This window comes from Lissotriton helveticus, chromosome 8 (assembly GCF_964261635.1).
Source record: "Lissotriton helveticus chromosome 8, aLisHel1.1, whole genome shotgun sequence".
Classification (NCBI taxonomy): Eukaryota; Metazoa; Chordata; class Amphibia; order Caudata; family Salamandridae; genus Lissotriton; species Lissotriton helveticus.
The window spans coordinates 1,710,185,634-1,710,202,089 of record NC_136069.1 but is presented as its reverse complement, the minus strand read 5'-3'; the positions used below and the strand labels follow the sequence as shown (position 1 = coordinate 1,710,202,089).

General features: G+C 47.2%; 1 protein-coding gene across 1 annotated transcript in view; it reads left to right on the top strand.

Annotated features, from left to right (window-relative positions):
- Positions 1-10,218, top strand: part of LOC144773655 (tyrosinase-like) — a 154,924-nt gene extending 144,706 nt beyond the window's left edge. The window contains exon 5 of the mRNA XM_078658804.1: positions 2,082-10,218. Within this exon, the coding sequence (XP_078514930.1) occupies positions 2,082-2,415 (334 nt within the window). The 3' untranslated portion in view covers positions 2,416-10,218. The remainder of the gene's footprint in view (positions 1-2,081) is intronic.
- Positions 10,219-16,456: the final 6,238 nt, after the last annotated feature.

Below are 16,456 nucleotides of genomic sequence, written 5' to 3'. Positions count from 1 at the left end.
ATCCTATTTGGGCGTACCTCTCTCATGAGGGTAAAGGCCCGTGTGATTTAACATAAAATGCAGGGATTAGGTACAGTAGACTTAACATGCAGATAATTATGACGCATACATATCGTACGAGGGTGTAAAGCAATTATAGCATGTAGTAATAGGTACAGAGTTCAAATAATGCGAAATTACGATGATATTGCTAACTGAGAGAAGGAACTGTCCTGTTCGTTAAGCCCATTCTGAATAGAGTCAAAACGGAGCATCCATTTAATTTCGCGGATATTTAGAATATTGGAAATATTCCCACCTCGCGGTCCCAACTCTGCCTTCTCTAATATTACCCATCTAAAGCTCTCAGGGGGATGAGTAACAAGTTTGAAGTGGTCAACAAGGGGAGCCCCTTGTACGTCGCATCTTATCCTGCTCATATGCTGGAGAATTCGTACCTTCACCTTTTGTTGAGTTTGTCCGATGTAGATTAATCCGCATGGGCACACAATCGCATAAATAACGTTGGACGTGTTGCAATTGCTGTGAGACTTGAGTGGGATTTTGTGTTGAAGATATATGAATTCTTTCGTTTGAATGGTTGTGTCACACGCCTTACAGTTGCCACACCTGAAGTGGCCAACAACAGGTGGAAGATTCCATACTGAGGTAATCGTGGGGTCTTCGGGGCCGGATAGGAAAGACCGCACCACATGGTCTTTCACACTCTAAATTGGTCCTTATGCAAGAGTAACAAATATATACCAGAGAGATAACAACACTGTTGTTCAGGGAAGAAAATCACCTGTAATGTTTGCTCTTCATATTAAATCCATAATGCATACATACAGTTATTTCAAAGGTTGCTCAAAAAACAGTGCATAGAGAGGTGTGCATAAAAGTGATCATGTGCAAAGTAAGAATTGAAGAATGAAACCATCAGAAAAAATAAACCATTTCATAATTCTAAACATGAGCACTGGTTGATGTAAGACCAGTGTGGGAGGCCTGTTTGTAAAATATTTGTTTCTTTTTTATGGTCCATTCTGGGGGATAGTGGTCATTGAGCTTGGATTCACCAACCAAGTTGGGCTAACAAGTAAATCCAGCCCTATAAAGTTGGGAATGTTGACGTTTCGACCCGACTACTGCATAGAGGGTGGACCAAAGCCTCAGCATGCGGGTCTTCAACAGGACAGAACGGAATAAGGCAACCTAAATAGAATGAAAAAATCAATTTGGAAGAGTTGGGTGTAAGCTAAAGCCCTCTCTGGTAAAAGGGTTCTATCTGGAACCACAACACTCAGTACTGAACTGTGATTGGGGGTAACACTGGAGTCCCAAACAGGATAGGCACAGACCGTTGTGGGGCCAATGATCCTTAATTCCACATTACCATGAATGGTGAGTCTATAATTTAAAAAACAGACAAATTGATATAATACATTTTAGTTGTATCAATACGTAATCAAATAATCAAAAAAACGGGAAGTTGAAAAACGTACCACCCCAATGTTGTAAATCCACAAATATTGCACTAATATGCTCTCTTTGTAAGAATGTCCCATATGAATCTGCTCTCTTTCTAACAATGTCCTGCATGAATCTGCTCCCTTTGTAATAATGTCCTGTATGAATCTGCTATTTCTGTAATAATGTCCTGTATGAATTTGCTCTCTGTAATAATGTCCTGTATGAATTTGCTCTCTGTAATAATGTCCTGTATGAATTAGCTCTCTGTAATAATGTGCTGTATGAATTTGCTCTGTGTAATAATGTCCTGTATGAATTAGCTCTCTGTAATAATGTCCTGTATGAATTTGCTCTGTGTAATAATGTCCTGTATGAATTAGCTCTCTGTAATAATGTCCTGTATGAATTTGCTCTGTGTAATAATGTCCTGTTTGAATCTACTCTCTCTGAGATGATGTCCTGTCTGATTGTGTTCTCATTATGGTAAGACTCATTGGTGTCAGACTGCCCCATATAAATGTACCCTTTGTGGGAGGTAGCTACCTTCTATGAACGTACACTTTTTTGGGGTACGATGATGATGAAATGTGGAGTACGTAAATTCACCTACACATTGTCCTTCTGTGCAGGATTTGCGCAATCTGGCAGTGGAAGAACTGTATAACACCCAACGACTACCCGACAGATGGAGTGCCCCCCTGCCAGGGCCTGGATGATTCGGTGTACCCCGCCTTGCCCCGGAGGACAATGAGGGAGTGCATGAAATTGCCTGCACAGTTGGGGTACAGCTATTCAGATTTCAATAGGTGGCCAGCGCCGAAGTGCCGTACCCCCCCACCCCCTGTCTACAATCCTGCCACCAGAACCACAAGAACCACCACCACCACCACCACAACCACCACCACCACCAGAACCACTTCTCGAAAAAAGCCAGGATTCCTCCTTGGTTTGCTTGGGAAGTAGTGTGGGATGACGTCAGAGGAAGTGAACGCCGCATGCTACGGAGAGGCACGTGCATGCTGCCAGTGCGGAGCGCGCATGCGACGCCCCGCCTCCACGGCTTCTGCCCCTCCCTCCTTTAACTGGCAATGCCTTCTGTCCCAGTGCCCTCTGCCACATGCTGGAGATTACTCTCCAAAGCACATGTGCCACTGCAATAGCTCAAGTAACAAGACTACTAATAACAAAAGTATAACAATACTTAATATAAATACAACTATAAAATGTAGCACTCATACTCATAGCAAAAAAGTGATAGCAATTTTATATGTATATTAATCATGAGATACTATTAATAACAACAATAATATTGATTTTCATGATGATGATGATGATGACGATGATAATATTAATAATGTCTGCAAGTATTTTAGATTCTCCTTTAGTTGTGGTAGTGAAGAGTTCCAGTGGGTGGGTGACCCCCTTAATTACCTCTTTTATGCTCTACGCCCCTCTTTCTCTACGTTTGGGATGCTTGCTCTGCTTCTCCTCACCTTCAGTGCTCCCTCATTCCTCCTCGTCTGCAGTGCTCCCTTGTTCCTCCTCATCTTCAGTGCTCCTCCTTTCCTCCTCATCTTCAGTGCTCCCTCGTTCCTCCTCGTCTGTAGTGCTCCCTTGTTCCTCCTCGTCTGTAGTGCTCCCTCGTTCCTCCTCATCTGCAGGGCTCCTTCGTTTCTCCTCATCTGCAGTGCACCCTCGTTCCTCCACATCTGCAGGGCTCCCCTGTTCCAGCTCATCTGCAGTGCTCCCTTAGTCCTCCTCATCTGCAATGCTCCCCCTCCTCCACCTCAACCACGTTGTTTACCACATTGGCTGAAGTGGTTCTTCCTACTTTGAATATAATCAGAATTATTCCTTCCAAACTCTATCAGTCTGCGATTCTCTTTGCTGTCAGTGAGGTCTGTTCCTGACCGAGGAAACCCCAATCTAAGAACCCTATCTGCCTCATCGGCACTGCCTCATCCACTCAACCATCAGCCTCACTCTGTCAGAGCCTTTCCTTTGGATCCTGATATGGACCGTCCCTGGAGATCAGGTGTTCTAGGTTCACCCTCAATCTCACTCTATCAGTTTCAGTTTGTCATTGCCTCCCTTTTGGATCCTCATAAAGACCATCCCTGGAGATCATGTGGTCCAGATTCCCCTCAGCCTCACTCTATCAGCACATCACCCTCAGCCTCACTCTATCAGCGCCTCACCCTCAGCCTCACTCTATCAGCACCTCACCCTCAGCCTCACTCTGTCAGCGCCTCACCCTCAGCATCACTCTGTCAGTGCCTCCCTTTAGATCCTCATACAGACCGTCCCTGGAGATCATGTTGCCCAGATTCCCCTCAGCCTCACTCTATCAGCGCCTCACCCTTAGTCTCACTCTGTCAGAGCCTCCCCTTCGCATCCTCATACAGACCATCCCTGGAGATCATGTGGTCGAGATTCCCCTCAGCTTCACTCTATCAGCACCTCACCCTCAGCCTCACTCTGTCAGCACCTCACCCTCAGTCTCACTCTGTCAGCACCTCACCCTCAGCCTCACTCTGTCAGCACCTCACCCTCAGTCTCACTCTGTCAGCACCTCACCCTCAGTCTCACTCTGTCAGTGCCTCCCTTTAGATGCTCATACAGACCATCATAGAGATCATGTGATCCAGATTCCCCTCAGTATCACTCTATCAACGCCTCACCCTCAGCCTCACTCTGTCAGCGCCTCACCCTCAGCCTTACTCTGTCAGCGCCTCACCCTCAGCCTCACTCTGTCAGAGCCTGCCCTTCGCATCCTCTTACAGACCATCTTAGAGATCATGTGATCCAGATTCACCCTCAGCCTCACTCTATCAGCGCCTCACCCTCAGTCTCACTCTGTCAGAGCCTCCCCTTTGCATCCTCATACAGACCATCCCTGGAGATCATGTGGTCCAGATTCCCCTCAGCCTCACTCTATCAGCACCTCACCCTCAGCCTCACTCTGTCAGCGCCTCACCCTCAGTCTCACTCTGTCAGTGCCTTCCTTTAGATCCTCATACAGACCATCCCTGGAGATCATGTGGTCCAGATTCCCCTCACCCTCACTCTGTCAGCGCCTCACCCTCAGCCTCACTCTGTCAGAGCCTGCCCTTCGCATCCTCTTACAGACCATCTTAGAGATCATGTGATCCAGATTCACCCACAGCCTCACTCTATCAGCGCCTCACCCTCAGTCTCACTCTGTCAGAGCCTCCCCTTTGCATCCTCATACAGACCATCCCTGGAGATCATGTGGTCCAGATTCCCCTCAGCCTCACTCTATCAGCGCCTCACCCTCAGCCTCACTCTATCAGTGCCTCACCCTCAGCCTCACTCTGTCAGCGCCTCACCCTCAGCATCACTCTATCAGCGCCTTACCCTCAGCCTCACTCTATCAGCGCCTCACCCTCAGCCTCACTCTATCAGTGCCTCACCCTCAGCCTCACTCTGTCAGCGCCTCACCCTCAGCATCACTCTGTCAGTGCCTCCCTTTAGATCCTCATACAGACCATCCCTGGAGATCATGTGGTCCAGATTCACCCTCAGCCTCACTCTGTCAGCGCCTCACCCTCAGCATCACTCTGTCAGTGCCTCCCTTTAGATCCTCATACAGACCATCTTAGAGATCATGTGATCCAGATTCACCCTCAGCCTCACTCTATCAGCGCCTCACCCTCAGCCTCACTCTGTCAGAGCCTCCCCTTTGCATCCTCATACAGACCATCCCTGGTGATCATGTGGTCCAGATTCCCCTCACCCTCACTCTATCAGCGCCTCACCCTCAGCCTCACTCTATCAGCGCCTCACCCTCAGCCTTACTCTGTCAGCGCCTCACCCTCAGCCTCACTCTATCAGCGCCTCACCCTCAGCCTCACTCTATAAGCGCCTCACCCTCAGCCTTACTCTGTCAGCACCTCACCCTCAGCCTCACTCTGTCAGAGCCTCCCCTTTGCATCCTCAAACAGACCATCCCTGGAGATCTTGTGGTCCCGATTCACCCTCAGCCTCACTCTGTCAGTGCCTCCTTTTATATCCTCATACAGACCCTTCCTGCAGATCATATGTTCTAGATTTACTCACAACCTCAAATCCTGGAGGCGCCCTGAGTGCTGCAGCAGCCTCTCCATCCTTTACTTTCATCATCATGTGAACACACACACACACACACACCTCTTTAGCACAGATTAAAAAACACCAGACTCACTGCCTCCTTCTTCTTATCTTGCCAGCTGCTTCGAAAGACCCTCAGACGATGCATCAGAAACTTACGGTTCAGCTTCATTATTTCCTTGACCCAGAATTTCCATTATAAGGTGACAACTGTCCATCAACAACTGACTGAAGAAAAATAATACTTCCTCACCCCTCTACCAAACCATTTAGGCCATGTTGCCTCCCAAGGGTAGAGCCATAGTGAAAGGTCCACCCTACTCTTCTTCTGGTTATCTTAATGACCATCCATGGTCAGGGCGAAGAGCAATGGAGAACAAAGGAGGTTTGGTGGTACTGACATGAAGATGGTAATTTGCCATAGTATGGAATATTGCTATTTCTTCCTCAACCCCCTTACATATTGAGAATATTTCCAAGCAGTGCACCCTTAACATACCCCCTGAAGCATAAAGAGATCCAGCAGCAATGCAGACTATCTATTATAGTAAAAACATAGAGATTATCAGAGACAAGCATCCAAGGAGTGTAATCAACAGCCCTGTTGCCTAATCTGGGGCCTTTATGCCACATGTCCAGTCTGGACTGAGACACACACATAGTAATTGTCACAGCCTCTGAACACCAGTAAGGAATGTTGTGCCTGAGTCAAGGCAGGAGTCCTCCAACCCCGATGGACCGGCCCTCAGCAGAGAAGCTATGGATTTTATCCACTGACATAGTGTCCACGTAGCAGCTTTTGACCTTGATGAAACTTGTCAAAATCTATATTCTGAGTCCTATTGACTATTGTAAGATCCCCCTCCTCCCCTGCACCACATTCTTGAACCTAGGGTTAGGACAAATGCAGAAAGGCTGTTCATGTTTCTGTCTGAGCCCTGCCAGAAAAGCTCCCCAACAAGATGTATTCACAGCTCAGGGGGATTAATAGTTAAATAACAGAGGTCCCCAATCTCAGGCATGAAGTGAACTCAACCAGGAAAAGAGAGGCCCTGCACCTTTCTGAGTGATCCCTTGCAGCGTCATATTTTGTAACTACCAGGGATCCAGCCAGGTTTGACTTTGAGAGATCCTAACTTTGAGATGAATGCAACTCCAAGCCCTTTTCAGAATGGAGGGTGTCACTTTAATACATATCCTGGCAAAGAAACCCTTGCAAGATTCTTTCTTTCCGCTAATGGCTGACCTGGCACCTCTAGGTTTCCTCTTCTGTGAGTGGTTGTACCTAGAATTATTCAAACTCATCCTCTGCTGCTGGTGTGACCCACATCTAGCAAGAGTTGAAGATTCCTCCAACATCTCCACCATTGTGAGCATCTCCCTTAGCGGCAGGAGCTAGTCCGGCTCTTTATACTCCGGGGTAGGCCAGGGAGGAGATCCCAGATGATTCTACGGATAGTTGGGACCAGCTTCTCATCTCCTTTTCTCTGGACCTCTTGAGTCTGGATCTGGGAGGGTTCCCAAAATACTGCCATCTTCTGGTCTCTGCTCCACTCTTGCACCTTGGAGTGGGAATAGGAAGTACATTTTCAAGGAGGAGTAACACCATGGGGACCTGCTGTCTTTTATAGTGAGTTTTCTTTATGATGTATGATCATGGACAGGTGGTCCGGGTGGAAGAGCCTGTGCACAGCTGCTGTTTGCCACTTCTGTGTCTTATGGTTAGAAATGTGGCCTCAGCTGTGTCATGGCCCATACCTGGTGTCTCGGCTCCCACAGCAGCATGACCTGTCTGAGTTCTGTACTCATCTGGCTTTCCCTACACACATAACAAACCAGGATTGCACTAGTAATAGTTTCACATTTCCAGCTTCAACAGCGTAGCACGGAGTCAAGCATGTAATTTTTGTAGGCTATTAAAGGAGGAAATTAGGAATTATCCAACTCTACACAGCAGCACATGCCTGCCCCCCCCCCCCACCTCAGGGAACAGGCGCTCATTGTCCAAACTCTGCACAGCACTTGCCTTGCTATCCCCACCTTGGAGTACACACCTCTTTAGCCAGGCTCTACACAGCAGATGTCTGACACCTCCACCTCAGAGTACATGCCTCAATATCCAACTTATACATGGCACATGTCTGGCTGCCTTGACATTAACTAACAGGAGTGCATTGTCCAACCACGACGCAGCACATGCTTGTCCCCCATCTCAGAGAACAGGTGCTCATTGTCCAACCTCCACATAGAAGCAAGTCCTGCACCCACCAACTTAGAGCACCTGCACTCATTATCTAACCTGTACACAGCACATGCTTGCCCCCATCTCAGAGAACAGGTGATCATTGTCCAACCTCTACACAGAAGCATTTCATGCACCCCCCAGCTCAGATCACCTGCAATTATTATCTAACCTCTACACAGCTCATACCCTGGCAACCCCCTCCTTCAATTACAATTCTAATTATCCAACTTCAACAAAGTATGTGCATGGCTGCCCCAGTCTCAGAGAACGGACACTCATTGTCCAACCTCTGCACAGCACATGCCTGGCTCCACCACATCTCAGAGAACAGGTGCTCATGTTCCAACCTCTACACAGCACATGCCTGACTCCACCACATCTCAGGGAACAGTTGTGCATTGTCCAACCTTTGCACAGCACATGCCTGACTCCACCACATCTCAGGGAACAGATGCTCATTGTCCAACCTCTGCACAGCAAATGCTTCACTCCACCCCATCTCAGAGAACAGGTGTGCATTGTCCAACCTCTACACATCACATGCCTGACTCCACCCCATTTCAGAGAATATGCTCTCATTATCTAACCTCTATACAGCACATGCCTACCCCACCATCTCAGAGAACAAGTGCTCATGGCCCAACCTCTGCACAGCACATGCTTGACTCTACCCCGTCCCAGAGAACATGCTTTTATTATCCAACCTCTACACAGCACATGCCTGACTCCACCACATCTCAGGGAACAGTTGTGCATTGTCCAACCTCTACACAGCACATGCCTGACTCCACCACATCTCAGGGAACAGTTGTGCATTGTCCAACCTTTGCACAGCACATGCCTGACTCCACCACATCTCAGAGAACAGGTGCTCATGTTCCAACCTCTACACAGCACATGCCTGACTCCACCACATCTCAGGGAACAGTTGTGCATTGTCTAACCTTTGCACAGCACATGCCTGACTCCACCCCATCTCAGAGAACAGGTGTGCATTGTCCAACCTCTACACATCACATGCCTGACTCCACCCCATTTCAGAGAATATGCTCTCATTATCTAACGTCTACACAGCACATGCCTACCCCACCATCTCAGAGAACAAGTGCTCATGGCCCAACCTCTGCACAGCACATGCTTGACTCTACCCCGTCCCAGAGAACATGCTTTTATTATCCAACCTCTGCACAGCACATGCCTAACTCTCATCTCAGAGAACATGCTCTCATTGTCAAACCTCTAGACAGCACACGTCTGCCCCCATCTCAGAGAACAGGTGTCCATGGTCCAACCTCTACACAGCACATGCATGACTCTACCCCATCTCGGAGAACAGATGCTCATGGTCCAACCTCTGCACAGCACATGCCTGGCTCTACCCCATCTCAGAGAACAGATGTTCATGGTCCAACCTCTGCACAGCACATGCCTGGCTCTACCCCATCTCAGAGAACATGCGCTCATTGTCAAACCTCTACACAGCACATGTCTGTACCCATCTCAGAGAACAGGTGCTCATGGTCCAACCTCTACACAGCACATGCCTGACTCCACCACACCTCAGAGTACAGATGCTCATCGTCCAACCTCTACACAGCACTTGCCTGACTCCACCAGATCTCAGAGAACAGTTGCTCATGTTCCAACTCTTGCACAGCACATGCCTGACTCTACCCCATCTCACAGAACATGCTCTCGTTGTCCAACCTCTACACAGCACTTGCCTGCCCCCCATCCCAGAGAACAGGTGCTCATGGTTCAACCTCCACACAGCACATGATTAACTACACCCCATCTCATATAACACGCTCTCATTATCCAACCTCTACACAGCACATGCATGGTTCTCTCACTGCAAATCCAGACTTGTACTTTGAAATATTTTCACACCACTTGCTGTGCTTTTCATTTACATAGCACAGCTTGATTTACACACCTAACCGTTAGAAGAGCCAGTCCCACTACCATCTCCACACCATCTGATGGGATCCCTCTGCCTTCTGAACAGTAAAGACCTTCCCATGTTCACATTGTTGCAGAGTTGACGCCACAGGCCCTTCCCCCTCAATGCTTGCAGCAGAACATGCCATTGCTTCATGCACCCTAACAGAGCCTTCCTGCAGCAGGCATCAGCCCCCCTTACCAGGCAACCTACAGCTCCCAAGTCTTAATTTCATGTCTTCCAAACAGACCTTCTAGCCCACCTTCCTCAGACTTTCTTCCTTGGACACCTGCCCAGCTACCCCTTGAATGCCAATGGACAATGCTGGACAAGGCTGAATGGTAAACACTCCCATTAGACTCTTGTTATACTCATCTTCTAAAAGCAAGTGTGTGCCTGTGCTGTTTCAGCAGCTTAGAATTTGTGCTTATCACTCTCTATGTGTTCAATAAAGATTGTTTGAAGCAGATTCAGCGGCGTCTCTGTCCTCCTTTTCAGCCTTTCTCTCTGTAGGCTGCCTTTCCATTGCTGCTTCTCAGCCAATCAGACGTGTGGACATTGCAAGCAGAGCTGCGTCCAGGCTTCCTCTCAGCCAATCAGATGTGTGGACATTGCAAGCAGAGCTGCGTCCAGGCTGCTTCTCAGCCAATCAAATGTGTGCATATTGTCAGCAGCACTGCATCCAGGCTGCTTCTCATTCAATCAGATGTGTGGATATTGTTAGTAGCGCTTTATCCAGGTTGCCTCTGCAGCAACACTCATATGAAGGGTAGCCAACAGGTAAGGCAAAGTGTCCATTGAGGGGTAGCTGTGGAGTAATGCTGGCAAGAAGGTGACAGATGAAATTGTCATGAGGGGTGTTGAAGTTGAAAGGGGACCATATTGGGTCACATCAGGTGCAGGGATCTTGTGGGACACCATGGAGGAGATGTGTGAGTCCTTGCAAGCTTTAGGACTTGGTGGCAAAACTATGGGAATGTTTGACCCAGACTGAGGGCACATGGTCCTCACACAGCCCTATTTGTCGGCAGCTTGTGGAGGTGGACAGTGGAGATGACAGTCGGAGGGCTCTTTTGGATATATAGGTGTTCGCAGAAGGTAGTTTTGGACTATTGAAGAGTCCACATTGCATCCAAGAGACATGGGGCCACACTAGGAGCACACTTTTTTTGTCTCATCCTCTTTTCTAACAGCTCCCCAGATCAAACACATACAGGGGCATATTCAAAAGGGAATGATAAAGCATGGCATTAAGCAAACATTGCTGACGCCACACGCTGCCATTCTGAAAACGCAGGGACGCACCACATTTACAAGAATGCAGTGGACCCCTGCATTTCCTGTAGCACTGGAGATGAATCTAGCTTCTTAGCGTCTATGCAGGCCCCCATGCACTATAGTGCAAGGGTGTCTGCATTGGGGGAATGATTGTTTATGTGCAGGATGTTGCGCCAACAATCAATGGCAATTTGCTGCTTCCTTTGTGTGCTGCACAATACAGCACATATAGAAACAGCAAAACCGAGGAGAAATTAAGCATTTCTCCTTGTTTTGCCATGTTAAGACCAGGTTTTCCGTAGTTTTAATTTTTGAGTTGCCCCATATTTAAGCCACCCTTGTAAAGAAGGAGCAGCATCAAAATTAATGGGTGTTGCCCAGGAATGCCCACGGCAACATTCATTGTCCATCCCCTTCAATCTAAGTATAGCATGAAATGTGCCTTATTTAAAAGGCGACGTTAAGCCACGTTAAGGGGCTCAACACCACCTTGTAAATAATGCAAAGACACACCGGAACGTCACATAATTTGATGTTCCTGTGGCCATAGGGGCTTGTAAATATGCCCCATAATGTCTTCAACTAAGAAAAAAGGAGAGGGTGTTCTAGCCATCACATTCATAAGCTGCTACACCAATATAACAGCCTAAAGGTCATCAAGTCAATTGATATGGGCTTGAAGCATGTATTTTCTACTTCGTTCTGTACACTTTACTCCACATTTAATCATGTGTCAGGTTAGTGCGGATACGTTTCCGTCAAGAGTCTGTATGTTTTGTTTTGCATAATGTATAATTTGCTCTTGACTGAAACGTACTCACACTTATTTGACCCATGATTAACCACTCCCACGCTCCGTCACGAGCCTCGGGTGGGCTGTGCTGGTGACGGAACGGTTCCGTCACGGCCCGCTCGCCGCGCCTGCGCCGCGCGAATTCCGCGCTTGCGCTGACGTTCTAATGGGCGGGCGGGTCCGTGACTGAACTGTTCCGTCACAAGCACAGCTCACCTTAGGGCCGTGATGGAGCTGTTCCGTCACGAGCACGGGACCGCCGCGCGGCCCCGCCTCCCCCTTAGCGTTGCGGCGGAATAGTCGCCGCAGCGAAGGGGTTAAATGTGGAGTAAAGTGTACAGAACAAAGTAGCAAATACATGCTTCAAGCCCATATCAATTGAATTGATGGCCTTTAGTCTGTTAAGTTAGTTTAGCAGCATTTGAATGTGACGGCTAGGACACCCCCTCCTTTTTTCTTAGTTAACTATGCTCCCATTCAGCCTCCTAGGGCCAAACCCCTTATTGCTATTACACATATTGTCTTCAAACAATCCGGGGGGAGGTTAAGTTTGGAATAGTGCATGACAGCAGCAGGCAAACCAGAAGGACAACCAAACACTGCAAGGCTTAGGAAAGGACACTGTAGGCAGTAAGTGAGATATAGCATGCCATGCAGCAGGAAAGGACAGATTGGTGGCAAGAGGGATGCTGAGGAGAGGGAGACTGGCATGCTGATACTAATGGAGAGATGTGCCACCATCAACAAAATAATAGTGGATGGTTAGGCATGCAGCAAGAAGGTTATAGGTAGGGTACTGCAGGTGGATGTTGAGATGGAGACAAATGTGAGTCAAGGAGTACAGTGGAGTCTGGTGGGGATGTAGGGGCTGATGGGAGCACACAAGGGAAATGATGGGGAAACAAACACGGATGTGTGTGGGACACATGAAGTTACATGGGTGGTGTGGGGTCGGTGGTGAGTCAAGGATAACGGTGGGGATAAAGGGAGGCAAAGAGCAGACTGACTTAACGGTAAGGTGAGAAGGTAATGGGAAGACTTTGAAATGAGCGGGTGGCAAGTATTTCCATGACAGAGCGATAGAACAGATGTGTGAAGAAGGTGCTTTTAAAAATTGAAGTTGTTACGCACACTTTGATATCTACGCTGTATTTTTTTAGCTTTACATGTGAAAACACATATAGTCATCTCGCAAAAGTGAAAAAATATATATAACAAGCAGTGAGAGAGGTGATGATTTTGGGGTCCTCCCTAACCTAGGGAGAGAACCATGCAGATGACTTGAACACAAAGAGCACATCATGCTGAACAATTTGGTGGTGGTCCCACCCTCCTAGGACCACCCCAAGCACAGTTATGAGGAAAAATACAATCCCAACCAAAGGCCCTCCAAAGCATTATGGGACAATATTCTAGAGTGCAGCGAATATTATAGTAGCCAATATCAAAACATTCCTCAAGGGGCAGGCTCTCAGAGCTCAGCTGAGAGCTAATACTATAATATTCACTATACTCTAGAATCTCGACCCATAATGCTTTGCGGGCCCTTTGGTTGGCATTGTATTTATGCCCATAACTTTGCTTGGGGTGGTCCGAGGAGGATGGGAGCACCACTGAATCGTTCAGTATGATATGCTCTTTGTGTTCAAAGCATCTGCTTGCCCTTCCCCTAGGTTAGGGGTGACCCCAAAATCATCACCTCTCTTATTGCCTGGTATTTTTCAAAGTTCACATTTGTGAATATGTTATATGCTTTTAGTATGTAAATGTAGAGTTGATTTACCAAAGGGTTGTGAGTGCGGGAACTAATTCCACTACGTAGTGGAGTCGGATTATTGCATGTAGTCTGTGTTTTCAATTCAATGTTCAATTGTCAAAATTTCATTGCCCATGGTTAGAACAGGCATGTTAGTGATGGGTGAGCCATAGAGAGGCATGCAAAGTTTGGAGGACAGTATGTTAGCATGGAGCTGAATGAGGATACTGGGGGAGAGTCATGCTAGTGATGGGTGAGACATGGAGGTGCACATGGAGCCTGAGAAGGAAGCATGTTAGCGATCAGTGAGAAAAGGAGCAGCATACTGTGCCTAAGGAAGAAGAGTCCATGGGCAACGTGGGCAATTTCCCAGGCCCCCACCTTCTACTGGTCACCTTAAGTAAGTGAACTGTTTTCTATTTGACCTCTGTCTGTATACTTCTCTTTCAAAACCTCTCTGTCTAACTCTAACTCAGTCTCTCTACCCCATGTCTTTTTAAGGGTTTTGACTTCCTATGTAAGACATATTTCAACTATTTTTGTGTGACCCTGTTAAAGTTTAATATATAATTGTGCATTGTTTGACATCATCCAGGATTGAGTTAGCAGGAAATTGGTAAAATATTCAAAATGACTGCTAAAAAAACGGGCCCCAAAAAAATGGCTTGCCCTGGGGCTCTGTCATTCATGTGATGAGAAAGTGGTTATGAGGTATTTTACCAATTGGTCCCCGTTGTATCACAGCAGAAAAATAGAAATCACTGTACTGTATGTGAAAATTGAAACCAATGTTGGACCTATACTCTTTTTAACTTTAGCTTTACTTTGTTTCATTGTATTATACACTTAAACCACGTGATCACAATTTATTCACTTATGCACTTGGCTTTGTAATTCTATTGTATGGACTGCCTTTTAAATGTTAAAAATTAATTTATATAAAGGGATTGTTGAATAAGAACCTTTCTCCTTTTTGATATTCAAAATGTGTGGTGTGTGATTTCCGTATACAAATATTTCCAGGTATAACTAAGTCAGAAAAGTTATAGAAAATACGTTGTGCAACTAAGAAATTGGTCAATCCCCGACAGAACCAATTGTTATTTAACATTATTTACCCAGGTTCTGAGGGTTACTGGGTTACCCCATTACAAGTAATGGAGCTTGGGGAAGAGGCATGTCAGGGATGGGTGATGCATGGAGACTCATGCAGTGAAAACAATTCTGGCTGCTTAGGAAAGAGCAAAATGGCGGTTGAGTGAGATCTCAGCAGCTCACCTCCACAGCACCTCTCTCAACTCTGCGTGATTCACCGGATAATACCTTCTGGTCCGACGCTCATGGATAGCGGATCGATCGTTGGCACTGTGGCGCTGCCGGCATGATTGCTGTGGGATGATCGGCTGGATCAATAGCTCTGTGTCCCAGAAGAAACATCGACGGTGTATTCCGGATGGCTGCCCGCACTGGGAGACGTTCGCGCGACTTCTCTTGTCTGTCATTTCCAGCTGGAGGAAAGCTGACACATGCGGTTGTTGGTTGCCTCGCAACCAGGCTGTATTGCAGGAAGTCAGAGCCGTCAGGGGAAAAAACGCCAAGAACGCGGAAAAGGCCGCGTGGGGCTCGATGGCAGCCCGAGGCGGTGCTCGGAGCAAACTGCGCTCCACTGTGCCTGTGCCAGCATCTACACCACGAGCTGAGAGCAGAGATGCTCAAGACGGCAAAGACGACAATGATCTGCGGGATACCTCCGGTAATGTCGATAAGAGGCGTGTTTGGAACAAAAGTGCCAAAATTACCTTGAAGGAGAAAAAACAAACTGCCATTACAAGCCTTTTTTATAGTAAAGAGAAAAGTGGTGTAACTAATGACTCCGTGGGCATGTGGGATTCTATAGAGATACTGAGTGGGGTCACCATGACAGGGGAGCCGACTCAAGGCAAGGGGTCACCCGATGAGGGCAGCAAAAATGAAAATCATGGAACCTCTGCTGTTGAAACTAATGTGGTGATGACCGATAAGAACAAAAAGAAAGATACAACTGATAAGGCAATTGCAAAGGAATCCGGCCCTGCGACTAATGAATATGATTCAAAAGGCAAGACGAATGACACGACACAGGAAGCCGCGAATGATACAAATGGTCCACAGGAGACCAGACAGTCAAAAAGCAGCGATTATGATAATACTATAATTAATGCTGATACTGCTGATACTACTGAGACTGAGACAGGGTATCTATCCCCTGACCCCGCAGAGAACTTCTACTCCCTAAATGAAGAATCTGTGGAGTCAGATGATGTGCATACATCCAGCGGTAGCAGTCCCAATGAATGTGCGGAATCCTCAGTCAGTAGTGGGAGTCAGAAAAATAGCCAAAAGAAATCTAAGAGATCCAAGAGGGTGTCTAAGCCTAAACAACAAGATGATACAGAGGAGGATCAGGATCTCGGTTAGGATTATTCTGACACGCAGCCACTTATTACAACTGAGGGGCCAGAGACTAATATCGAGGGCAAAAGATGTCAGAACGCCCAGACTCAAGACAAAGAACATAATAAGTCAAAAGAGCCGACCCTGGCATTAATTCTACAATCTCTCAATGCATTTCAAAGAGAAGTTAAAACAGAGAGCCGGGTAGCCCGTGCTGCAGGAAAAAAACTCCAAGGTGCAGTGCGGAAAATTGGGAAAACGTGCACGGACATCTCGGAGAGATTAAGCATGGTGGAAACACGTACCGAAATTCTGGAAAATACTGTGGAAACCCTAAAAACTGAGGTGACTCAACAGGGCAGCTCTGTGATGAACATTATGTGGAAACTGGAGGAGGCAGAGAACCGCCAACGACGGAATAATCTAAGAATCCTCGAAATACTTGAG